The following is a 26,872-nucleotide window of genomic DNA, read 5'->3' on the forward strand; positions in this document are numbered from 1 at the left end:
AGTCGAGTACTCCGTCTCACGATTTACATGTGTACCGCACATGTGATACAAATATATGAATAACACGCCCGGTATGGAAAAAAGTATGTGCGTTTGTGACGACCGCCGACGATCGTAGTAATTATTACCATTGCTTTATTACTGTATGATATGAATACTTGGAATTTTTTTTTTTTTGGCTTATCCCGATGATCGCGACACTCGTTCGCGTACGGTGTATGTATAATTATTCGTATGTGCCGCGAACGAATTAACCGCGCGGCTGCAGTTGTAATGGTAGGAACTTGACTTTTTCTCGTACGTCATTCCTCTAGGTGGATCGCCGCGCGGATATATTTTTCTTTTTCCGTTTTCTTTTCTTGCTATATTTGGCGGACATGCGATGCGTTTCTTCTAAGTGGATGCCAAGTGGTTATTATCGGTCGTGTAATATCAGCCTGGTCGTACAGTTGTAATTAACATTGGGGCACGATAAACGAAGTTTAGTTAGCAACGTGACGTGACGCGACGTTCGCAGTGGTAGTCTACGCGAGTATAAAGGGCGTGACAGATTCTCGTACAAATGAAAGGATGTGACTTTGCGGTACCCGTGCCTGTATACATATGCGGCGAGAAACGGAAATCCAACTGTTAAGTGCGGTCGCAACAATACCGCCTCTCGCGCGTTCGCATATATATATATATATATGTATTTATAACGTGACTAAAGCGCGTCGGAGTTCGCCTCCGTTAATTTCTTCTTTTACTCTTTCCTATTGCCTGCAGTTTCTCTCGATTTCGTTAACGCTCACTGGGAATAAAAGTTTGACATTCTTCGATGCGATCATTCGTGCCACGTATCAAGAGGAATCATCTCGTCGTACATAACTATATAATTTTTCCATCGCTTCTTCTCATTCCTTTCTTTCGCTATTACAGTTTTTATGTACGTCCGTATAATTTTACGTTATGTACAAATCGTTGCGACGAAGCCGGTGGGTGCACTTTCAGTGCAGTGCGGTATATATATTGTAATATCGATTGTTTTCACGCTGCGTCGAGTTCTCTGACATTGCAGCGGCAGGACGTACGGGAATATATGTATACATATACACGTGTATATATATACGATGTATAAACATACGTACGTACGTACATAGGTACTAAATGTGTAGGTATAGGTAAAGGAGTGGGATGAAAAGAGGAGAAAGAGGAGGAGGCGACGGTGCGGGCTCCCAGACAAGGAGAGAGGGTTGAAAGCCCTCTCGAATAAAACGAGCACCCCCATAATATTCGCGGAACGTTGCATCCTGTCGATCCCCAAACGATCCTGCTCGTGCACCCGCACAACCGAGACACGTCTCGAATGTAATTATTTTAGAGGAGAAAAATTTAACCGACCTCAGCTCGCCGGACTCTCGTCCTTTTAATTTGTCTTTTATATATCCCCGATCCTTTCTGTCGCTTTTCTTCTCTTCTCTTATTCCGAGGCCATTCAACTCGTATAATCTGGGCTACTGCAGTACCTATAGCAATTTACAGTTCTGGTATTCGTAGAAATTGAAAATTTCAACGGAGATCGAAGCATCGAGCCAAAAAACTGAAACGCGTGCAGCCGGGATATGTGCGTATTGTGGAAAAAAAAATGCTTTGGGTATAGGAAGTTGAAAAAGGGAGGATCACATGCGACGTATGTCGTCCATGGCTCGTTGCCGAGGGCCGGGCGAACCTTAATTATTTCAATTAATTTAATTCCCTAACGCACATAGTTTAAAACTTGTACGCCAGAAGATTACATTCACTGTGTGCACTTCGCGTATCTCTATAGTATAACAGGTATATGCATTTTTACTCGGAAATTAAAACCGAAAATAATTCCGAATAAATGTTGAACGAAAAAAGAGAACTATAATCTGTACATTACACGCGTATGTTTGATCGTCTGTTTTATGTACGTGCATGTACCGAAGGATGAGTAATGTGATTTTTTTAGTAAACACATAATTATACCTACTCGCGCATTCAAAGTGACCGATATGTGATATATACGTACATAATATTACATACCTATGTACCGCATACCTATGTATACATACATTCCGGGTACTTTGTCTAACGAGGAACTTCCTGCTGCAGCGTCGCGAAAGAGAGAATAAAACATGTATAATGCGTATATTGTACGTAATGTGGGTGCATCTGTATACGTAATGTGGGATATGTAAGCACACACTAGATCTATATTGTAATTTATGGTGTCCGTACATATCAAGATATTTCTTTTCTTCACCCCCCGATGATGCGGCTACTGGCACTTGTGTGCAGGTAGATGCTCGGGTATGGCCTATATATACATCATACGTACCAGACGCAATGATGACGTTCTAGCTAGAATGTAATTGGTGGTCGAACCGCAGATGGTTGACGATTCTGCTGCAAAAGTTTACTTTTAAAGGTGCGCTCTACGATCATATAAAGAGAATTGAACGAAACTTCAGTCGAATCACGTACCGGTTGCGTACGCGCATTTCGTTTTATTTCATTTAGTTTAGTTGGAGGCATGCAGCGACGTTGTGTCGCTGATATTCGCATGCGACGACGAACATGCACAAATTTGTACCCATGCAAGCGTGTGTATCAGTCGGTAGATAGGTACGTACATGTCGTACTCAATGTTTCTTTTACTTGTTCTCTTCTATTTATTTATTTTATTTTTTTTTTTTGTTTTCATCGATCGAGCGTAAGAAATCATTTTCCCCGACGTCGATCATTTTATTTTTACGGTCAAGGAAAAATAATCGTGTCCAAAAAATGATTTGATGACAAAAAATTTGAGGTCGCCTTTCCAACTCACTGCATCGCGTAACAATAATAATAATCGATCTCTATACGACCGCGCGAATACACCTCGCCATTATTTTGTACCCACTACTTCCAAATTCATCAAGGTTAGATTTGCATATTCAACGCGATTGTTTCTCTCTCTCTCTCTCTCTCCCTCTCTCTAGATAGACAGATGAATATATATATATATTGTGTACTTTATTATACGCTGACTAATAGGAACCTACAACTAACTATATACACCCACACCAACAACATTTCCCGCGCGCAGATTATCATCAGATAAAAAGAATCCATAAAACTGCAGCTTTACGTTGAATTCGAAACTTATACATATGTACAATAAGGTACGCGTATGAGCTGACGAGACACTTTTTAGGGCTTTAGATATAATTACTTATTTTGTTTTTTCGTTCGTCGTTCTCTATTTTTACGCAATTTCCATCGCGAGACTAATTGTAAGTGAAGTGAAAATCGCATCGGCGATTTTCCTTGTCTCAGAATCGAACGCTCTTTTTTTCAGCCTCTACTCTTCTTGCGACGTGGGCATATTTCGGCGAATCGTTGCCGATCCTATAAATTAATTGGAACGATTAGAATTCCACGTGCGCGATTCAAGGATCACCGATGTATTTGTTAGTCGTGTGTCCGTTGCATGTGGCACATGTACAGCGGAAGTCATCGAACCGCCGTCCGCCTCAACAGATGTTCCTCAATTAGTTCTTTGCAGAATCAGAAGTCCGACGGTCTCTTATATGTATATTCAGCGGTGGTCGATGATCCGTTTCTCATTTTTTGTTCTCAATTTTTCTTCGATCATTAATTCGTACATTAATTTTATTCGGCATCGATCCACGCATATATACCTTCCACGCCGCGCGAATATCGCGCGTGTACATCAAGGGCATATACGCTATGTACTATTTATATAGTAACATATATATATATATGTCGTATATGGCTATATACACGAGCCAAGAATTCTGAAATTGATGCGTCATCTCTCGTCCAGCTTCGCGCAGACAACTCGAAGATTTGAGTCACGCGACGAATCGTGCGCGAGGGTTATGTGTAAGACAGAAGAAAAAAAAAATAAAAAAATTGGGCGACTAAAAGAAGAAAATGATAAACCGAATCGCGTCATCCCGCACGGGCGCGGTGAACTTTCTTTTTCACTTTTATCTCATTTCATTCTATTCGATTATCTGATTTCATTAGCGGTGGTTGCGTTGGAAAAAACACACGTGCGATTTACGGTCTTCCGATTCCTATGAGCTTACGGGCGTCGTAGGTCCACAGGTGATAATCCTGAAAAACCGACTTGAAAAAAAAAACAAAAAAAAAAAGAAATGAACGAAAATGGGATGGAAAAAAGTTCACATCTGACACCAGATTAATACCGTTTCACTCTCTACAATGCGTCTAATCCAAATCCGTATGTGTAACTAGTTTAAATTCTGCCGATCGGTGTAGGTTTCAAGCACGCCGGTGTAGCAATGGCACTCCGCGATGTAAAAGATAAATCGATACGGTTCGAATTACAATTTTACTTGAATGAAATTTATTTTGAAAACAAACACCACCCCGAATCTTTCTAGTCATCCGATCGAATTAAAATTATCATTTACACACCCACTGCATCGGTATCGCATTTTCCCGAGTCGGTGCTGCGGCGTGTATAGGATATCGTATACGTCGTTGGAAGCTAATGCACCTATCGAATTACGTCGTTGCAGATTATTATACGTGTACACCTATATATTGCGTACACTTGCGCTCTTTGTAAAAGCGCAACAACTGGAATAAGCAATGAATAAATGCGTGGAAAGTGATATGCACGCGCGACTTTGTTAAATTCAACTATCCAGTATAATAGCGTGCAGATAAATACATATATTGCACGTCTCGTGTTTTCGATTCTCATATTTACTAACTATGAACACCTCGCGACGTTCGCCTCCTTGTATATTTTCATATTATTTTTATGCAAATCGTTTACGATAGTTCGAACGGTAAATATAACGAATTAACGATACACGCGTGTCCTGCACTCGTACATCTCGTGTGTGAAGTTTCGACAGCGATTGACAACCGGTCTATTGTCCGCAATCGTAATACACGTACGTGAAAATGCGACGCCATTCAGTTTCCGCATCCGGTCATCGATCTGAAATTGTATACCTATATCAACTTGTACAGTCTTTCAGGTATAGATATGTAACTACTCACTTCGCATGTAACTCGTGTACAGACGTTATGCACAGCGTTGGTAGATATGTAGAAACTTGTCCGTTTCTATTTTTTTTATTTTTCACTTACACTTTTATTTTTGAAAGTTGAAAAATTTTCAACCTCCGTACGTGTATACCTATATCGATATACATAGTTACATCGAATATTGTACCTACGCTTTGATTTTTCGGTTGGACAAAACTGGCGCGGCACCGCAATGTTTTACCCTACACGAAAGTTTAGCCGCGAGACATCGAGTACGTTAACATCAAAGAGATTTTAAAATTTACGGAAATTCATTCGAGCGTATCGTATATCAAGTGCATGTGTATACCTATTTACCTATACTATGTACGCGCCTACATATATTGTAATCTTTGTAATTCGCATATACCTACCCGTGTATGTATCCACTACGCCATAGCTGCGTCCTCTATTTTCTTCGCTTCAATTTTTTTTCTCTTCATTTACGGTACATGTAATTCGCGTTAATTACGTACCCATATGCGAACGAAACTTTCTACGTATACGTACACCTCGGTCTGCGAGAGATTATTGCTCTGGATTTTTTTTTTTTTTTTTTTTTTTTTTTTTTTTTTGATTTCGTTGTCTCCGTTTTTCCGCTTTTCACTCGAATTCTATTTCAGTCTCAACGTGCGCTCACCCTGTATTTCTTTACTATTCGTCCTCCTATGTCCACATATACATATAAAATATACATATATGTGAATAAATCTGGTGCACATCTACTGCACATATGCGCATATTATTTCGCTTGAATCCAGTCAGTCCAGTTATAATGTAGACTTTGCGTATAATAATTCCGCGTATACGTCGTTATATTGTGTCCTTATAAAACCCTGAAATAATTGGAACGCATTGTCTATGGTCCGTGGCATGTAACACATATATGCATATACGAGTGTTATAATTAATGCAAATTTCATACCCCGTTGTACCGTATCATACATATAGAAGAGATATCATATCGGACTATGAATGGAAAGTAGGAAGAGGTACAAAAAGAAAAGATTCAACGATATTTTAACGGTGTGATGCGAAAATTTCTCGTAAATCGTTATAATTTTTTATTCATTCGTTCTCTGTTTTACCGACCGATCTGTCTCACCGATAATTATTCGTCCAGTATTTTCACAGAGCTTTTATTTAATGTTTCAGGCTTCCATGGATTTACCACCTGACAAAGCTAAGCTCCTGAAACAATACGACGACGAGAAGAAATGGGATATAGTTTGCGATCAGGTAAGTCGAATTATACGCAATTAATCGATGTGATTTATTTTCATTTTTATTTTCCAGCCGATTTACATGGGCAGGAATTTTATTTGTGTTATTTTCCATTTTCTTTTTGTGCATTACATGTGGTTTGCCGCGTACACGGATAATTCCTCTTCGCTTTACGCTAGTTTATATGAAGTCTGGTATTTCTGGTAATAATTGGTACGAGAATGTCTCTTATATAAAATTTTTCTCTACCATACACGTGCTCGTAAAATGTACGTACGTACGTACAAGTGATCGTTTCATTCGTTAATCGAGCTCGTTAAAATTTAGTTCAACTATTTTCACCAGAATACAACGAATTAGCTTATCAATGTCATACCGCATCGTGTACAAGCGTAGAATTTAATGTTACAACGTAAATTTATGTGCTCGCGTAGGTATACGAGTACGCGTTGCATTTTACTCTCGTCTCTTTTTTGTCGTATATTCTCATTTTGTTTTTTTTTTTTTTTTTGAAACTTGTATCATGCCCTAATAACGGAAACGAAAAACACTCCAAACTTTTCAACATTTCATTAACTTCGGTTAGTCGATGGCTGCCAAGGGATGTAAAGAAAAACGAGAAGAGAAAAGAAAAAAAACGAGTTGCTCGAAAAAAAAAATCTTCCTCAGTTTACGAAACTTTTGGAAAAATATAAATCACCTCGTTATTAATATTACATAGCTTTGCATGTGATATATTCTCGATGAATTTCGAACCTTCGTTATTTTATAGATTAAAACACGAATGAAAAATTATTCGTGGAACTTTGAAAAAATTTTTACATCTAGCTACAATAGTGTATGCATATTCGGCGTTGGGTATGTTGTATAGACCCATAATTTGTCTTCGCTTTCATTTTTCGGTTTCGTTGTACGGACAAAAAAAAAAAAAGAACGAAGAGAAAAAATGAAAAAAGAATTAAAGAAGAAGAAACTGAGCGAGCGATGCGTGGCGAGGAAAAGACTAAAAGTACGAAGTACATACCATTCACGTATAATTCGGTTGAATCTTACGGCCCCGCATATGTGGCTGCGTAGGTTGTATATATACGAAACATAATTATTGTACGAAACGCAACTGAGAAAACACGTGACGTTGAAGAGAGTCAAATAAAAAATGAAGAAGAAAAAATTAAATAAATTTTGTTCGCTGCTGCAGTCAGTCACCCTATATAAAACACGTATGTAATGTATTTTATGTAATACACGTATAAGTACACATGCGAGAAATTGAAAGTTAGATGCAACATGTGTGTTTGCTCATGTACGTGTGGGTATTATCTGAAAAAAAAATTTCCGATCGATCATATTTCGTCACGATTTCATTGCACATAAGTTTATCACATGTATACTATACGTTATCTGCGTTTTGCGAGATGAAAGAGACGATAAAATATATGAAAAAAAATTGAGGAATTCGAGAGAAGGTGAAATACATCACGATGATAACTGGGATGTGTTCTTTTCACTTTGTTATCACAGCAGAGATATAGATCGGTTGAAAAATTTCTAACCATCCCGACAATGAATTTGAAATCGAACCTGTTTTAGAATGTGGCCTAAATTCTTCGGGCACTCCGTTGGACCCCGTAAAGCCTTACAAAGTACATGTATATATATATATATATATATAGACGATAAAAGATACACCTTATTCGGATCGGATGATCACGCATCGTGTAACGCTGCAGACGAGGTTGTGATTTTTTTTATTTTTTTTTTTACTTTTTTTATCTCGTTTTAATTCACGTTACGTAGAATGTATTTATTTATAAACCACAACACAAAGATCGCGATTCCTGCGGTATCATTGTGTCCACCTGTCGCGGTATGTAAGAGGAATTCGTAAAAAAAAAAAAAAAGAAATGTCCTCTTCTCTTTTCGTAGAGTTTTTTACCACCGAACCGGTGCGGATTTCATCGATTTGATTCGCTTGAAGAATTTTCTTGATGCAATTGCGCGATTTCCTGCTGCTGCTGGTGCTCCTGCTACAGCCATAGGATTCGTTGGAGTGAAAGCACATCGCCCGTAATGCGGGTTGCCAACTTGTACGATGTGGATATTGTCCGGAATTAGTACTTGTAATCCGAAAATTATAAAGACGAGTTGACTCGCAATTATTTTATATTGTATCAATTCATCGTTGAAGACTTTTCGAGTGCCCCGACGTACGTAACGTACTTACGCTTGCAAATTATCGTGATCATTATAATTTTCTCTCTGTAATAACGTGGTAACGTATATCCTACGCGTAATTATTTTTCTCTCCGATATATTAAAATTACCGGAAAACTTTCACGTAACAGCCAAGCCCGTCAGATCGCGATTCAAATTTCATTTCTTCGATTGCAATTCGAATTGCATCTTCGCGGTGTATTACGAAATCGAATCACCGCCGCACCGTAGGAGTGGATTATTATATAACGAATTATGCACGTATCATGTTATTATATATTCACGCTTTCGTTCGTTCGTTCGTTCGTTCTTTCATTTCTTCCTCACTCGCGTGTCGGTGCACACGTGTTGCGATTCGTGTGTGATATTTCATATACGTGTGTTGTACGTATACATCTTCCAGGGGATGTACCCACAGACTCCGAGGGACCTCGGATCATATTGCAAATCCTTGTCATGAAAGAAAACGAGTTTTTCAAACTGGGTCATTCATACCCCCCATATACGCGCGTATAATATATACTTCGGCGGCACATGATGCCTGTACGCATTTATACACGTAGCTTGCTTTAATTATCAACTATGTGTAATCAGGTATCTAGATTACAAAAATTATTGCATTATTTTCTTCCGCGCTCGGGTTTTAGAAAATGTTCCTTAGTTTCATCGTTCGTTTTCTATTCTTTTCCTCTGTCGAAAATACGAGAGTTTTCTTAATTGAAAAAAACTGTTTTCCCCGCTAGCTAATTTTAGTCGGATGCTGTGAAAGAAGCCGATTGTGAGTCACTGCGGTGTATATCATATACGTATTATAGCTGGATGTTGCATGGGAGCACTGCATCAGGTTTTTCAGAGCTTTGTTTCGGGCGTTGGCTGTCGTGTGTGCACGTGAAATGCGGGTTGTGGGATCGTTCACGTGTGCGTTCGTCATGTACATAAAGGGAATCGAAATTCTCCCATTAGAAATACTAACGTGTACGGGTATACGTATATATTTTACAGGTATATACGTGTACGCCACCTCATAATCCACCTACCGCGCGTTACACCGCATCCTTTGAAAATAAATGGCGGAGAACCCGCGGAGCTCCGATGAAAACGACGTACGTACGTACGTTGCCGTGCTACGATATGCAAAATACGCCCGAAACATTTTTTCTTTTTGTTCTTCTGTTTAGATGCGTTAAAACAAAAAAAAAACAAAAAGAAAAGAAAGATAAAGAAAAATGATACGAATAATAAAAATGCAAATTGATGCGCTGCACGCTCCGTGCATCCATGGTTTCCGAGTGGGGAACCGTGTCTATTTTTGAATATATCATTTGAAACCGAGACAAAGTTGCATCCGAAGAAGATCGGCGCCTGAATTCCTTTCTCGTGTACAAGACGCGATTACTTTGAGCGCTTTATTTTCCTACTTCGGCGGAATCCTGCGACCGTTTTTTCACCTTTTACTCTTCGGGGGATATGACTGGCTCGCCGATGTTGTTGCCCGCGCTGCTACAGATGCGTTTGAAGTGCAGACTCGACATCGCCAACTGACGCTTTTACGTGTGCGTTTACTATAGCGAAGTAGGTACTCCGCAGACTCTGGGCGCGCTGCACTCTTTGCAGACACGTGCAGACTTCGATCGATAGGTCAGGGCCGTTGTACACGTCGGACTATGACCTCTCTTATTACGTTACTGATGCACGTGTTGTCTGCAACGAGGAATTACGATCCTTTTCATCAATATTTCTGTATTTGTTCGATTGTTTGTTCCTCAACTGTTTTTTTTTTTTTTATTTTTGCTCGTCCCAACGAATTTCGGAAGAATTTTCGAACGGCGAACGATGCGGGGAAATTGGTAATGATTAATCTTGCGGACGAACGAAAACGAAAAACCCTGTGTAAAGATATATTATATATTATAATATCGTGGGTAACTCGAGACGGATGTAACGCAAGCCCTGCTATTATACGACACAAGAGCAGTAAACCGCCAGAAAAAAGTATGGAAGAAGAAAAAAAAGTATGAAAAATGAAATGAAAAGAAGAAAAGAAAAAGAAAAAGAAAATTTACAGCATCCCTCTCATCTCATCTGGACCCGGGTCTCTGCTCGCTCGCTTCTACGAACTAATCCGTCAGCCTCCACCGTGTCTCTCCGTTCTTTTTTCACTCCGTTCGGAGTATTAGTAAAAAATTTGGAATGAGAAAAATATAAAAATGAGGTAAAAATAAAAGGAGAAAATGGGAAGAAAAAAAAAATCCGACCTCCCTGAATTTGGTGGAGCTAACAAAAACCGCCTCGTAACGGAGATAGTAAGCTCTCTGAACAATATGTCTAATAACGATTGCGAACCTGCACGGAGATTATTAGATTGTGAGTAATTTATATACCGATGAATCTAGAGATAGCGGAAATAAAAATGGAAACTAAAGACACACTTTGATTCCTTTATGTACACTGCAGGCGCCGCGAAGACGATCGATAAGCATTTCCATGAGTGGAAGTACTCGGAGAAAGACTCCAACTGATTGATTGAACGATCGATCGTTGATATAATGGCAATTTATTATCGAGGTGCTCGTTCAGAAAGAAAAAAAAAAAAACTTGAATAGATGAAAAAGCCTTCCCTTTTTCTCTGTTGTTATAAGATAATAGATGAGAAAAATAACCTAGTCGGTTTGAAAAACTTCATAGCGGAATTAATGCCTTCGCTTCTGAACTTTCTGTACAACTAATTGATGTGTTTTTCTTTCGTAGTCGGTTTTTCAAATAAAACTTTGTGGAGTGTCGTTCATTTTTCATTCGCCTAAAAGTTTGATTGGAAGTTAGTTTTATCCTTTTTTGTTTTCACTCGTTCCGGATGGTATAGATTTACAGCAGCAAGTCCGATGAACGCGCGGTGGACGTTACGAGACGTCCGTGCAAGAATAGTTGACGCATTAGTTTATAAGACGAAGATGTCGATAAAGGCATGCATGTATGCGCATGTATTACTACGAAACATAGGTAATTATTTCAATTGCATAACTCGCGTTTTTTCTTCACCTTCGTGTACGACGAATGCGGTATTTTACTCGTGTACTCGTGACAAATTCTTTCTACTTCTTGTTCGAAGAGAAAGAATGTCGGCCGACCTACACTTTGGAATATTAATTCATTCGATCGTCGCTCTCTTCTAACTCCGCGGGCTCTTCTTCGCTCCCATATTTCAACCACTGCCCACATTCAAATATTACGAAATAGACCTTTGACTTCTATCTCCTATGCTTCGTTTGTACCTACGCTGCATATGGTATAGAACGCCTATCGGATGCTTCGAATATTCTCCAGAGCCGAAGCTGCGCGCGATAAAAGTATTCTAAATGAAAAATTCAAGGTCGAGAAAACTTTTTTTTTCTTTTTTCATCCTAATTCCATCTCTGCATCTTCTCCACCCCCTCCCGCCCTTTTCTGTTTTGTAAAATACTCTGCGCCGGTGAATCTCCTTGATTTTATTCAAATACTTTTTCTCGCATGCACATACCTGCCACGTCGTGCGGTAGAAGAAGAAAAAAAAACAAAAAAAAAAAACGAATAGAAAATAAGAGAAAAATGAAGTCCTGCTCTTGCTTTCGGAGACATTATTTAGGATCACCCTTAGCCTCTTATCGTATATATAAAACCCTGCGCGACATAAAAGTGAAAAAAAAAATAAAATAAAGTCAACTAACCCAAAGAAACAACCTGCAGGAGAACTGGTCACAAATCAGTGTTGTCTAATTTAGAGATGGACTAAAATACAACCACAGCGAGTATGTCCTTCGCCTTTCGAGCGTAGGCGGACAAGAAGAGGCTACGACTACAACTCGTACAACGTTCTCTTATATTGCAGTCAGTCCGACAGGATGCTATTCAATTGACAAAGAACTATTTAACTTTATGAGATCCACCCTAATATCGTATCAGCTCACGTTCTTCGGACGCGCATATAGTGCGCGTTCTCAACAGCCGTATCTCATAGATAACAATAATTTATAGAGACTCTTAGCCCCCTCGGAATAGACTCATCGAACCTATTTAACGATTTTCAATACAACTTTTCCATCATTTTTTTTTTCCATCTTCTAGTCGAGGGTGCAAGCGAAAGACCCGCCTTCTCATTACCTGGCAAAGCTTAGGACCTACCTGGACCCGAAGGCTTCGAGGAGTCATCGAGTAAGTAAATGAATAATATCGCATGCGGGGGTTGATTTCGAACGCGTTTGATTCGATGATCCTGTCGCGAATCGTCGAAGGAGTATTTTCTTTTTCTTGTTGCAATTTGAGAAGGAAGTCCGAAAGACTGATACTAACCATTACACAGACGTATCGTTTCTTTACGTTCTTTCAGAAAAGAAAAATGGTCGGTGAATCTACGTCAACGCAAGTTCTACGAGATTTGGAAATATCATTGAGAACTAATCACATAGAGTGAGTGTGCATCCAATACGTTTTCGAATCGGATTCGCTCGTAAGGAATACCGAGGACCCTCAATTACGTTAAAATTACTCGTTGCAGATGGGTGAGGGAATTTTTGGACGAAGAGAATCAGGGACTCGACGCATTAATAGATTACCTCAGCTTCAGATTACTCATGATGCGACACGAGCAGCGATTACTCGAATCGAGAACGGAGTCCGAGGAGAGACTGCAAAGCGGTACATCAAGATTAGCGCATTGTTTGACAAATATTTGTCGATAGATCGGCCCTTACACCGTCCATATTTTTCGATTATTTTCAGGCGGGGTTGGAGATACCTCTACATTGAGCAATGGATGTCTCAGGCCACCTCTTCACGAGCTCAAAGACAGTCCGGGGGTCAAGCGTAGAACGAGACATGTGGCTCGATTGAATATGGGAGAAGCGAAAGACGATATACATGTTTGCATACTTTGCATGAGAGCTATCATGAATAACAAGGTAGCGCATCGTACTATTCAGATCCATCGATTCGTTCGTTATTCCTTTTGCGGTATTTACTAAATTGTTTCCATCGGTGTTTCAGTACGGATTCAACATGGTCATTCAACATAGGGAAGCAATAAATTGTATCGCGCTCAGTTTGATACACAAAAGCCTGAGGTATGTATAAAAAAAAGTGAGAGATACCGGCGAAAATAGTTTCATCTCTTTGACGCAAATGATTTTTATCAACAGAACGAAAGCCCTCGTCCTAGAGCTTTTGGCGGCTATCTGTCTGGTCAAGGGGGGTCATGAAATAATTCTCTCAGCGTTCGATAATTTCAAAGAAGTTTGTACAGAGAGACGAAGGTTTACGACACTGATGGCGTATTTCACCCAGTACGATAATTTTCATATCGAGTTTATGGTCGCTTGCATGCAGTTTGTCAATATCGTTGTCCACTCCGTCGAGGATATGAACTTCAGAGTACATTTGCAATACGAATTTACCAAACTGGGACTCGATGAATATCTAGAAAAACTTAGGCACACGGAAAGTGAGGATTTGCAGGTGAGTGACGCGACTGTAAGCCCTCTCCTCGATACTTCCGACGATCTTATAACGTGAACGACGTCCGATTATCATTCAGGTTCAAATCTCCGCTTACCTAGACAATGTATTTGACGTCGCTGCCCTAATGGAGGATAGCGAAACGAAGACTGCCGCTTTAGAGAAAGTTGCTGAACTAGAAGATGAACTGGGCCATGTGAGTATCGATGCCTGACATCGTGGCATTATCATCCATATTCGATTCACGTATTCAAAAATACACATTGTACTTTATCGATCAAATCAAGGCCCATGACCGGATGGCAGAATTGGAACGTGAATCTCTGGCGAAACTCGCGGATTTAGAAACTGAATTAGGTGCAACAAAAATAGAGTACTCAGACGCCGTGGAAGCCCGCAGATTAGCTGAAGAAGAATTAGCTGCATTGAGAAGGCAGAGGCAGGACTCTGCCAGAAGACAGAGCGTTCTCGAGAACAAAATCATCGAGCTCGAAACGCTTACCGGAACTCTCACCAAAGGATCAACGAGTAAGCGTACTTTTCACATTGAAATCCACGAACTAATGAATCCGCAAAATTGACCACTCCTCTAATTTATATTTTTCCTCGTCCAGTCGCGAGTCTTGGAAACGGGTCCACCACCCCCACTTCGGATCACGATGTAACTTCAACTTCGGCACCAACACCGTCACCACCTGTTTCTTCCGTACCTGCAGCAGCCCCTGCACCTCCACCCCCACCTCCGCCTCCGTGCCCGCCTCCTCCACCCATGGTACCGTTTTCTCCCGGGGATCACAAGGCACCACCCCCTGTTCCGGTACCACCACCACCTGCTGGTATGATGCCTGCACCAGACGGAGCAATGACGATCAAACGAAAGGTAAGTTGAAAAGTTGGTGATATCGGTTGGGTGATATTCGGATGCTGCTTTTAGATTATAACATATGCCTTTATCAACGTATCAACAGGTGCAAACGAAATACAAGCTTCCGACGCTCAATTGGGTTGCATTGAAGCCCAACCAAGTAAGAGGTACCATTTTCAATGAACTGGACGATGATCGCCTTCACAATTGTATCGACTTCTCTGACTTTGAAGAAAGATTCAAGATTGGTATGGGCGGACCTGTTTCTAACGGAAATAACGAAATCGACGGACTTCAAAGCTTCCCAAGTAAAAGATTTAAGAAACCTGAAAATGTTTCGCTGCTCGAACATACGAGACTCCGAAACATCGGTAATTATTATTTTTCAATACTTGGTTTATCTGGTTTTTCTTTCAGTTGATTGTCGAAAACTTCTTAGCTGTATCGATCTCACTTTTATTCTAGCCATTTCACGAAGAAAAATGGAAATGCCAGTCGATAAAGTCATAGCCGCAGTAAATAGTCTGGATCTGAAGGTACTCTCCCTAGAAAATGTTGAATTGCTTCAACGGATGGTGCCAACCGATCAAGAGGTAAGCGATATTCTCAATGAATGGTCGAACATTACCTGTGTGTTTTTTTAAGTTGTCGTGTAATTTGATGTAAAAAATTGTTATATTTTTCAGACCAAGGCATACCGCGAATATATTATTGAAAAGAAAAACGTTAATTTGTTGACGGAGGAGGACAAATTCCTTATGCAACTCGGCAAGGTAGAACGGATATCAACGAAATTATCCATCATGAATTACATAGGAAATTTCTTCGACAATCTGCATCTTATCACTCCACAAATACACGCGGTGATATCTGCATCCAGTTCTGTCAAGAGTTCCAAGAAATTGCGGGCTGTTCTAGAAATAATTCTCGCATTCGGAAACTACTTGAACAGCAGTAAACGAGGACCTGCTTACGGATTCAAACTCCAAAGTTTGGACACGCTGTTAGATACCAAATCGACTGACAAACGTATGTGTCTATTGCACTACATCGTCGCTACGATACGACTGAAATTCCCAGAGCTCATAAACTTTGAATCCGAATTGATGTACATCGACAAAGCTGCTACTGGTAGGCTGAAAAATAATAATTCTAATGAATTCGGGTCCGAGTTTGACTGGCGTCAGTTTGATGACAATTTATTTTTACTTTCAGTATCGATAGAAAATATCACAACGGACGTTCATGAGCTGGAAAAAGGTATGGATCTGGTCCGAAAGGAATTTGAACTTCGTGGCAAAGAAAAGCACAATACCGTCCTACGTGATTTCTTGAGCAACTCGGAAGAAAAACTACGAAGATTAAAATTGGACGCACGGACAGCTGGGGAAGCCTTCCGTGAGTGCGTAGAGTTCTTCGGTGAAAGTCCACGCCAAGCTGACGCCAATACATTCTTCTCGCTACTGGTCAGATTCGCAAGAGCATTCAAAGTGAGTAGCTCAATCGTATAAATAATCACACTATCTCAACAAATAACGCTGGTGATGCCAGAAATGTCACTCCATATATTTTTCGATTATCAATTCATCTAATTGTCAATCTGTAGGCTGCGGATCAGGAAAACGAACAGCGTCGAAGGTTGGAAGCTGCTGCTGCTGAGGCTTTGAATACTTCTGAAGAGGTCGTTAAGAGAAACAAATTGAATCAAAAGAAACAGCAGGTAAGGCTGGTTATGGGCGTATATATCTTGTTACATACACTCTCGCCTAAATTTTGAAACACTTTCTTATCTCACCTAACTCTACTTAACAACAATTTTCGTCGTCCCTTTTATATATGCACAATTTTTTACTCTGCATACTATTGTGCACATCGACTAAACTTAACAATGCTGGGTATGTGACTCATAAATTTATAATCATCTATCATTAAATCATGCATCGCTTACTGCAGAATTTATCATCCACAAACAAGAAAAAAAAAAAACAAAGTAATAATAATCAATACGCCGATACAAAATTATGCAATAATTAATTTCACATTCTTTCATTGAACAAAGGTGATTATTCGGATAAAATCGAAATAAATGTTTCTACATAGGTATACTAGATTGTTGCATGTTGTGAGCTGGCATGAGAATATCAATGATCGTAAACTTTTTAACGGTAGTTTCTGATGATCGTAAAAGTGTGGTTTTAGTAGTTTCTTTTTTACAATTAACATGTATTTCATGAACATCATTTTTCTTATTTGTTACATATTTATTCGGATTTAAAGTCACCGAAATTTTGCTGTAACTCGAACAAGAGTCTGTTACACCGTCATCTTAATGAACTGGAGCTCAGAACGTAGCAAAGTAGAAACGATTCACAACATGTAAGTCTGGCCTTGCTCACTTCCGCCTATGATCACTCTGCCGCCTTTTAATACCACACTCATCGCATTTTCTAATAAGCAATATATCTACCCTGCTTACCAAAATCGTTTTTGCATATTAGGTATTTTAAATTCATATGAGCACAAATAGTCGTTGTACATCTCTATGAACTTTTCCTCGTTCAGTCACTTGTACAAACTGCATCTAGAATGGAATCGATTGATTGAAAGTCTCGTGATGTGCACCATCGTCGCGTTGTGTGATAATTATTATTACTGTAGAAAATTCTAACGATTTGAAACGGAGAAGCCAGACGATTTTTTAATAATTTTTTCCACCTTCGAGATCTTAGAAAGATGTAAAGATCGTTAGTACATATATTCAGTTCCATGAAATTCAGAATACACGATTATCATAATGGCATGTATGTATTGCATTGATGTTGCTTGAGCAATCCAAAAAACGAAAAAAAACTTCAAACTGTAAACACCGGTGTCGAAATGCCTCATCCAAAAATCCGGAGTAATTCACGACACCCAAAGGTGATACTAAGTTCTATATCGTCCTCACTGTTTCAATAATGATAAAATGTTTATATTTTTCGTTTACTGAAGAAGAAACTGATAATTCAACAAAGTATGAAATTAACCGGTACATTATTTCTGAATAGGACGCTGTGATAAATGAATTGAAGAATAAGACGCGGTTGGTTCAAGAAAAGAAATTGCTACAGCAGGACGAAGTATACAACGGTGCTCTGGAGGATATTTTACTCGGTCTCAGATCAGAGCCTTATCGCCGAGCTGATGCCGTACGACGCAGTCAAAGACGACGTATCGACAATCACAGACTGTCCCGAACCGCTGAGGAACTTGAACTTTGATTTAAATCAGGTGATACGATTGAAAATATTCACGTATAAAATTCGAGCATTCTCCATGTTGTACTTGGTATATGTTTTATCTTCTTTTTTTTTTGGTTGAGAAACATTTGCAGTAACACATCGATGTTTGTTCTCGAAAAGATATTGTTAAGAGTTATCAGAAAAGATGGGCATTGGAAAAGCTCACTTTATGAATTAAAATTTGTTTCTTTTAAAAAGAAATAGAAATTCAATTCAGTATAAGAATTGGTGAATATGAATAATTTTGTTTTCTTTCGAGATGTTAATTTGTTCCCAATAAATTTTTCTTTGTCAGTCATTGTACATAGTCAGTAACGATATTATCTTTGTATTATTTATTTACGTATAACTACTGCAGATGACATAGGTACAGCGTTTTGTTCTGTATACGGTTCATTCCTCATACACCAGATTTAACTTGGCTTAATTATTGCTGTGATGATAATTACGTAATGAAATCGCTGTTTTTTGTTGCTTGTCATTCATCAATTCACCGCACCACATGTACTCAAGAAATTCATGTACTATGTATACCAATAATTCCAAGCTAAACTCTGATATGTAGCATTACACACAAAATGGTGCTACAAGTATTGCAAAAAAAGCAAAATAAAACATCACTGAACCTTTTCCATGCAACAAGGTTTTCAACTCAAAAATATAATTTCTCCGTCAATGTATTTAATCTAGTACAAATGATACGAGTCCAACGATGGTTTTATCAACCAAAGTACAATCTTTTGCTACTAGTAAAACGGTAGAGAAAATGTAATATTTTTTCACGCGTCATAGTGAAGTCCCATAAGAACTTTATAGTAGCCTTCCGAAATATGTCCATTAGATTTGCAACTGGTATGTCAACATGAATCTTTTTTTTGTCAGATGTATTGCGAATCGGCAGAGCTGTGGTAATATTTTTCATTCGTAGTCTTATTTCCGTGTTGTTAATCGTTGTGTTTTCGAAGGAGATGTTATAAATACGTAGAGATATTCTCCAGTGAAGAAAATATACTTCATACGAATTGCATAATGATGACATTCCATAAATATTAGCAATCCTACGCGTTAAAGATAAATATTTAAGAAGTAACCAGTAACGAAGAATTGAATCTGGAGTTCTGCGATAACCGCGTAGACTTTTACTTTATGTTTGATGACAGAATTTCTTACCTCAATATCTGTGAATAATTATTTTTACTTGTGAAATGTTACCATGACAGAATATATTGCCAATTAAAGAAATTGAAAAAAAAAATAAACAAATTGCTTTATAATTAGTCGAATGGAATACGAATAATGAAGAAATTTATTACTCATTATAAACTGGAATATGTTTAATTGCTTAACGTTGCAAACTAAAAAATGTTAGTAGCATTAATTTTGTAATATATTTCAATTTGATGTATGCACTAATTTTCTAATCAATCATTCTTCTGCTAATAATACTGTGGAAATGAATTAGTATCTAAAAATGAGCGGGAAAATGCAATTTGCTACATTTATTGAATGGCTAGTTCTTACTGGAAGTATACTCTGGTGCGCCTCGAAATATTTTTTTCCGAGCACCACGTAATAATGAATAAGTAGTAAGGTCTGTCTAGCTGACAACAATTTCATTGCATTGGCTAGATGGTAATCAAATAATTGTTGCTTAATCTGGAATGTCATTCGTTACTCGTATGATAGGGACACGTATATTATATGTCTAGGCTTTTGAAATACCTATATAAACATAATTTTCACTTTTATATCTTTGATATTATATCTGTAAGCCGAGAAACTCATTTTGTAAATATTGTTGTAATATAATTTATAAGATATCAGTTATACAACTATAAAATAATATAATAGATAAACTATCTGGTTATATAAATAATTTACCAATGTGATGTTTAGATAAAAAAAAAGCCCGAAAATGGAATGAAAAAAGGGGAAAAAAATGATTATTGCCTACATTATAGAGAATTATATTTCTTAGTAATATTGATTATTACGAACTCACAAGGGAGTATTATACCAATTTGTAACTCAGGATGCAAAGTGGTTAAAATTCTCACCTATTTTTTGCGAACGTGTAAATATAATGTGCATTTCGTTAAATAAGTTATAAAAAATATGAAATCAACGTGTTTATCTCCTCTGATCCTTTATGAATTCTAAACCAAACGTAGACTTGTTTTGATTGCGACCTTGATCCGTATAACTGGAACGTACCACGGAGCTAATAAAATTTTATTGTTCTTTCGAAGTTCACATTAATTTCTCACATTTTAATATTTTTTATTTTCATATCTCACTTCAAATTTCACCCTCGCCAACATCATGGGTTCATATTAGAACAGTTGTAACCGCGAACTCTGGCCTTTATACTCAGAATTAAATCACACGGTAGCTCTCACTTCGACCGATGTTGAACCCAACAAAGTTGAGGTCACAGGAATATGAAATTCCAAAGACTGCTGCAAGCGAATCATACTTTTTCATAGTTGGTTCACGTTGTTAGAAGTTTTATATGCGAAGAGAGGTTGTTTTTGTAACACTGCAGACTGCAAAGCGGTGTTCCAGTTTTTGAACATGAATATTTCTTTGGATTTTCACATCCGTCAGCACCACATAATATTACTGATAATGGTTTTTCTCTGTGGAACAAAGCAGTCAATGATTCATTTGTTTTAATACATGCTAAACTTTTTTTCATCATGAGTTAATAAATACTAACTGTCTTGTAGAAGGCAGAGGAAATTCTTCACCAGGTGGTAGGGATATGGAACTTCCTTCGACAGTGATCCGATAACTGACTAGAGGTACTTGTCTTTTATTTGGCTTTCCTTTCCCCAAGATCTTTGAAGCTTTAGATTCTTGTTTTTTGAGCAACCTTTCCATAGTTTTTTTCTTGTCTTTCTCCCGTTTTTCATCAGCCAGCTGTTTTCTCTTTTGGGATTTCAGAGCTGCTTTTTGGATCGCTTCAGCTGTCATTACCTTTTCCTTGTACCCTGATGGCAAAGACATCAATTGTTCAACGCTAGAACTGGGTTCTGCATCAGTCTTTCGCTCAAACATAGCCCGTTGACGGGCAGTCATTAACTTGGGATCCTTTGGTTTGATTTTTTTTAATTCATCATCCACCTGAAAAATATAAAGTTTAGGAGAAATTGGATTACCGGTAAGCCTAAGACTAGCATGTGAATACGGATTACTAAACCTCTTCAAGTTTTCCAGATTCAATAGCATCAAGCCAACGTTCCTCCTCACTACTAGTTCCACTTTCTTTTCCCTTGTTACCTTTGGTAACCTTTTTTTTTGGGGCAGTCTTCGGCGATGTTGCACTGCTTGGACCAGCTGCTCCAGGAGTGGTAGGTTTATTCGACTTCTCTCGCATTTTCTCAATAAATCTAGAAGATAGGTAAAGTGGAATGGTAAGACATGTTAACAGCATGTATGTACAACAATTCAGCCATACGTTAAGTGCTACTTACGGCTTCTCTGCTTCCTTCTTTGCTTTCACTTTGATGCCTTTTTTCCGATCTAACTCGTGTGTGCTAACTTCCATGAGCTCTTCAACATCTTCTAAGGAGACTTTCCGTTTCTTATGCTTTTTATGCTTGTGTTTTTTATGTTTCTTTTGAGGGGACACATCGCTGGTATCTGATAAGTATCGAGAAAAGATGTACAGTACTTGTCGAGTTTCATATTGAAATTGTTTGCACCAAATTGTGTCTATTTTACTTTATCATAACCTCTATCAAGTACACAAACTGTTTACAGCTGAAAAAGTGGCTAAGTTCTTACTCACCAACATTCATTTCGTCGTCCGTGGTGATGACGTCTTTGGGCTTTCCCATTTTGATATATTTTTCACTAAACGGAATCTTCGTTATAATGCCATTTCTGATACCAATTATGACAGCGTCGAGTTTGAACCACTTTACTACCCCATCTATTCTCAATGCTTTCATCACATGTAGAGGTGCAATTTCATGCTGACGCTTGAAGCGTCAAACGTAGTCACCAGGTATTAATTGAACAGAAGCGCTAACGAAATTATAAATGAATAATCATCATCATCAATTCATTATGATCATCTGTGATCATGATCACAGATTTATTCCCAATTTTTTCCTGATTCTTTCCAACTTTTTCCGATTCTTTCTGATTTTTTTAGATTTTTCAAATTATTTTTCATATGGGTAGTGCAGGCTCTTGAAATTATTTGTACGGCCCTATTTTTAGGCTCCACCCCTAAAGGGTCACATGACCGGTCTACAGAATACAGCTAGCGCCATGTGGCGGAATTTTTGTGAACTAAAATCCCAGGTTTCTTGCCCCTTGACGTCAGGCCATGTAATGCGGGTCGGAGATGTATTTCCGTTGACTAAAGACGTTGACTGATGATAGCAATCTTCAGTCAACGCTGAAGATTGGTATCAACGGTATTTCTGATAGTGCGGGTGCATCTATAATCAGGCGCTCGGTCAATAATTTTGCGCTTTTGCTCGGCGAAATGACATAACTTTTGCCGTTTTGTCTCGGGAGAGGAAACAATTCTTTTCAAATTTCGCTCGGAGACAAGTCAAAACTTTTGCGTCTTGCGCCTGATGGACCCTCGTTACAAGAAGTACACGTTGACTGAAGATCGCTCATCCAGTCAACGAAATACATCTCCGACCCGCATTACATAGCCTGACGTCAAGGGGCAAGAAACCTGGGATTTTAGTTTACAAAAATTCCGCCACATGGCGCTAGCTGTATTCTGACAACCGGTCACGTGACCCTTTAGGGGCGGAGCCTAAAGATAATTTGAAAAATCTGAAAAAAATCTGAAAAAATCGGAAAAAATTGGAAAAAATCGGAAAAAATTGGAAAAAATTGGAAAAAATTAAGAATAAAGCCGGAATAGTGTAATTCGAGTTTCATATTAACAAGCGCCCCCAGGGGCGGGGGAATAAGCGATGATTGGAAAATTAATCAAAAAATAAGAAAAGGTAGGAAATAATTCTGAAATGGTGTAGCTCGGTCACATTTCTTGGCACTTTGATGGTCTCTGTGGTTCACCTTGACACGTGTGGCTCCACGCGCAACTGACGATTGCAGGGAACCCCTCAGATCAGAGAGAATTCAGAGAATCCACATAATTTATAATCTCTAACGCGTGGCATTCGGCAACTGGCACAAAATGCAGCGTAGTGCAGCAAACTCCACTCACCTCCTTGAACCTCGAAACGTTGTCCAAAAGGTCGTACAGAACACCAGGAGTGCAAGTTTGGTTTGCCCGAAGCCTGACAGGCTTGAAAAAGATGCAGATCTCATTGTTTTTCTCACCGATGTATCTCTCTTCACTTTGATTCCGTTTTCTGGTTACCTGCATCTCGTGGGCCTCCGTACAGCTCTGTTCAGCTATTCATTCGCTTTGAATACACCTAGAAAGTTTTATTCCACGCATGGAAAACACAGATCAAACAGGACTCGTACCACATGCTACCGGTAAACTCTAAGGAGATCTATTTCGGACTGAAATCCTCCTGGACAATGAAACGACAAGCTATGGTTGAGGTTCGTCATATCTTCTTACCTCTCTTCCATTTTTTTTCAGAAGAGCATTGGGCAGACTCTGGAGCAACGATGGCACCACACCTGCATAGGAAATACAAGACTATCCTCGAAGCATTTACACCACTAGACTATACAATATCCTATACTTCGGTGATTCTTACATCAAGTCATCATGTGTTCCAGGGATAATTATGAAGCAGAGAATTGAAATGGAAGAGACTCGTATCTTAGGGAACCAGGCATGAATAATTGAATGTTAATAGAAATTAGACTATCGTCCATACTCTTGTAACGCATTAATAATAAGTATACAGAAATGGATTTATATTGTCCATTGCAAAGTATCTATATGTATTCTGAACGATTAATTTATTAATAAAAACTCATTGTAACCAATACGTCGATTGTTCAGTTATCAATGATTACATCCCTGTATGCATCATTAGATAGTATCCATTGTTGGTGATATATTCATGCGTAAATCATATCAAACAACATCGCGTGCATGCAATCATCACAACCGGAACTGGTAATGTAGAGGTCGAGCATACCGGCCCTGAAAATTGAAAGTTTGCCCAGAAGTAGATATTTGTATCAGGAGAACATGAAACCCGAGGAGGTGTTCCGAGACCTGGTGCCTCATCATGCACATGCATTCAATCCGTCGTATGCAATCCTGCTATGATATGCTACGATAAAGAGAAAGAGCGAATGATTGCATGCAGAACTAGGCATACGCCTGCCCGTGTATTCAATCGTTCAATCGTGCTTTCACTCAGCCCGGAACTGATAATGTAGAGCTCTAGCATACCGGCCCTGAAAATTGAAAGTTTGCCCAAAATTAGGTATTTGTATCAGGAGAACATGAAACCCGAGGAGGTGTTCCGAGACCTGGTGCCTCATCATGCACATGCATTCAATCCGTCGTATGCAATCCTGCTATGATATGCTACGTTAGATAGAAAGAGCGAATAATTGCATGCAGAACTAGCCATACGCCTGCCCGTGTATTCAATCGTTCAATCGTGCTTTCACTGAGCCCGGAACTGATAATGTAGAGCTCTAGCATACCGGCCCTGAAAATTGAAAGTTTGCCCAAAAGTAGGTATTTGTATCAGGAGAACATGAAACCCGAGGAGGTGTTCCGAGACCTGGTGCCTCATCATGCACATGCATTCAATCCGTCGTATGCAATCCTGCTATGATATGCTACGTTAGATAGAAAGAGCGAATAATTGCATGCAGAACTAGCCATACGCCTGCCCGTGTATTCAATCGTTCAATCGTGCTTTCACTCAGCCCGGAACTGATAATGTAGAGCTCTAGCATACCGGCCCTGAAAATTGAAAGTTTGCCCAAAAGTAGGTATTTGTATCAGGAGAACATGAAACCCGAGGAGGTGTTCCGAGACCTGGTGCCTCATCATGCACATGCATTCAATCCGTCGTATGCAATCCTGCTATGATATGCTACGTTAGATAGAAAGAGCGAATGATTGCATGCAGAACTAGGCATACGCCTGCCCGTGTATTCAATCGTTCAATCGTGCTTTCACTCAGCCCGGAACTGATAATGTAGAGCTCTAGCATACCGGCCCTGAAAATTGAAAGTTTGCCCAAAATTAGGTATTTGTATCAGGAGAACATGAAACCCGAGGAGGTGTTCCGAGACCTGGTGCCTCATCATGCACATGCATTCAATCCGTCGTATGCAATCCTGCTATGATATGCTACGTTAGATAGAAAGAGCGAATAATTGCATGCAGAACTAGCCATACGCCTGCCCGTGTATTCAATCGTTCAATCGTGCTTTCACTCAGCCCGGAACTGATAATGTAGAGCTCTAGCATACCGGCCCTGAAAATTGAAAGTTTGTCCAAAAGTAGGTATTTGTATCAGGAGAACATGAAACCCGAGGAGGTGTCCCGAGACCTGGTGCCTCATCATGCACATGCATTCAATCCGTCGTATGCAATCCTGCTATGATATGCTACGTTAGATAGAAAGAGCGAATGATTGCATGCAGAACTAGGCATACGCCTGCCCGTGTATTCAATCGTTCAATCGTGCTTTCACTCAGCCCGGAACTGATAATGTAGAGCTCTAGCATACCGGCCCTGAAAATTGAAAGTTTGCCCAAAAGTAGGTATTTGTATCAGGAGAACATGAAACCCGAGGAGGTGTTCCGAGACCTGGTGCCTCATCATGCACATGCATTCAATCCGTCGTATGCAATCCTGCTATGATATGCTACGTTAGATAGAAAGAGCGAATAATTGCATGCAGAACTAGCCATACGCCTGCCCGTGTATTCAATCGTTCAATCGTGCTTTCACTCAGCCCGGAACTGATAATGTAGAGCTCTAGCATACCGGCCCTGAAAATTGAAAGTTTGTCCAAAAGTAGGTATTTGTATCAGGAGAACATGAAACCCGAGGAGGTGTCCCGAGACCTGGTGCCTCATCATGCACATGCATTCAATCCGTCGTATGCAATCCTGCTATGATATGCTACGTTAGATAGAAAGAGCGAATAATTGCATGCAGAACGAGCCATACGCCTGCCCGTGTATTCAATCGTTCAATCGTGCTTTCACTCAGCCCGGAACTGATAATGTAGAGCTCTAGCATACCGGCCCTGAAAATTGAAAGTTTGCCCAAAAGTAGGTATTTGTATCAGGAGAACATGAAACCCGAGGAGGTGTTCCGAGACCTGGTGCCTCATCATGCACATGCATTCAATCCGTCGTATGCAATCCTGCTATGATATGCTACGTTAGATAGAAAGAGCGAATAATTGCATGCAGAACTAGCCATACGCCTGCCCGTGTATTCAATCGTTCAATCGTGCTTTCACTCAGCCCGGAACTGATAATGTAGAGCTCTAGCATACCGGCCCTGAAAATTGAAAGTTTGCCCAAAAGTAGGTATTTGTATCAGGAGAACATGAAACCCGAGGAGGTGTTCCGAGACCTGGTGCCTCATCATGCACATGCATTCAATCCGTCGTATGCAATCCTGCTATGATATGCTACGTTAGATAGAAAGAGCGAATAATTGCATGCCGAACTAGCCATACGCCTGCCCGTGTATTCAATCGTTCAATCGTGCTTTCACTCAGCCCGGAACTGATAATGTAGAGCTCTAGCATACCGGCCCTGAAAATTGAAAGTTTGCCCA

General features: G+C 39.4%; 2 protein-coding genes across 3 annotated transcripts in view; one reads left to right on the forward strand and one right to left on the reverse strand.

Annotated features, from left to right (window-relative positions):
- The window catches only part of LOC105690327 (formin-like protein), a 30,690-nt gene extending 10,421 nt beyond the window's left edge, over positions 1-20,269 (forward strand). The window contains exons 2-17 of one of the 2 annotated variants that reach the window (XM_048652656.1): positions 6,232-6,315; positions 12,613-12,699; positions 12,848-12,954; positions 13,043-13,182; positions 13,267-13,445; positions 13,531-13,607; positions 13,683-13,998; positions 14,078-14,194; positions 14,286-14,526; positions 14,613-14,878; positions 14,967-15,234; positions 15,329-15,456; positions 15,550-15,994; positions 16,079-16,353; positions 16,470-16,583; positions 17,911-20,269. In XM_048652656.1, the coding sequence (XP_048508613.1) occupies positions 6,232-6,315; positions 12,613-12,699; positions 12,848-12,954; positions 13,043-13,182; positions 13,267-13,445; positions 13,531-13,607; positions 13,683-13,998; positions 14,078-14,194; positions 14,286-14,526; positions 14,613-14,878; positions 14,967-15,234; positions 15,329-15,456; positions 15,550-15,994; positions 16,079-16,353; positions 16,470-16,583; positions 17,911-18,123 (3,057 nt within the window). In that variant the 3' untranslated portion in view covers positions 18,124-20,269. The remainder of the gene's footprint in view (positions 1-6,231; positions 6,316-12,612; positions 12,700-12,847; positions 12,955-13,042; positions 13,183-13,266; positions 13,446-13,530; positions 13,608-13,682; positions 13,999-14,077; positions 14,195-14,285; positions 14,527-14,612; positions 14,879-14,966; positions 15,235-15,328; positions 15,457-15,549; positions 15,995-16,078; positions 16,354-16,469; positions 16,584-17,910) is intronic. The other variant, XM_048652657.1, reaches the window with a different exon arrangement.
- LOC105690340 (INO80 complex subunit B) lies at positions 20,088-22,153 on the reverse strand. Its single transcript, XM_012408069.3, has 5 exons — positions 21,938-22,153; positions 21,621-21,789; positions 21,347-21,536; positions 20,864-21,270; positions 20,088-20,783 (listed from the first exon to the last, which is right to left on the reverse strand). Exons 1-5 carry the CDS (start codon positions 22,098-22,100, stop codon positions 20,636-20,638), a joined length of 1,077 nt encoding a protein of 358 aa, XP_012263492.2. The 5' UTR covers positions 22,101-22,153; the 3' UTR covers positions 20,088-20,635.
- Between the last annotated feature and the right edge of the window lie 4,719 nt (positions 22,154-26,872).

This window comes from Athalia rosae, chromosome 3 (assembly GCF_917208135.1).
Source record: "Athalia rosae chromosome 3, iyAthRosa1.1, whole genome shotgun sequence".
Taxonomy (NCBI): domain Eukaryota; kingdom Metazoa; phylum Arthropoda; class Insecta; order Hymenoptera; family Athaliidae; genus Athalia; species Athalia rosae.

What these genes read in the sequence shown, in the direction of transcription:
- LOC105690340 (XM_012408069.3), bottom strand. Translation starts at nt 22,100, where the DNA reads ATGAAAGCATTGAGAATAGATGGGGTAGTAAAGTGGTTCAAACTCGAC. An exon ending in AAGAAGGAAGCAGAGAAGCC is followed by an intron (nt 21,537 to 21,620) that starts GTAAGTAGCACT and finishes CCTATCTTCTAG; the next exon opens with ATTTATTGAGAAAATGCGAG. An exon ending in CCTCTGCCTTCTACAAGACA is followed by an intron (nt 20,784 to 20,863) that starts GTTAGTATTTAT and finishes TTTGTTCCACAG; the next exon opens with AGAAAAACCATTATCAGTAA.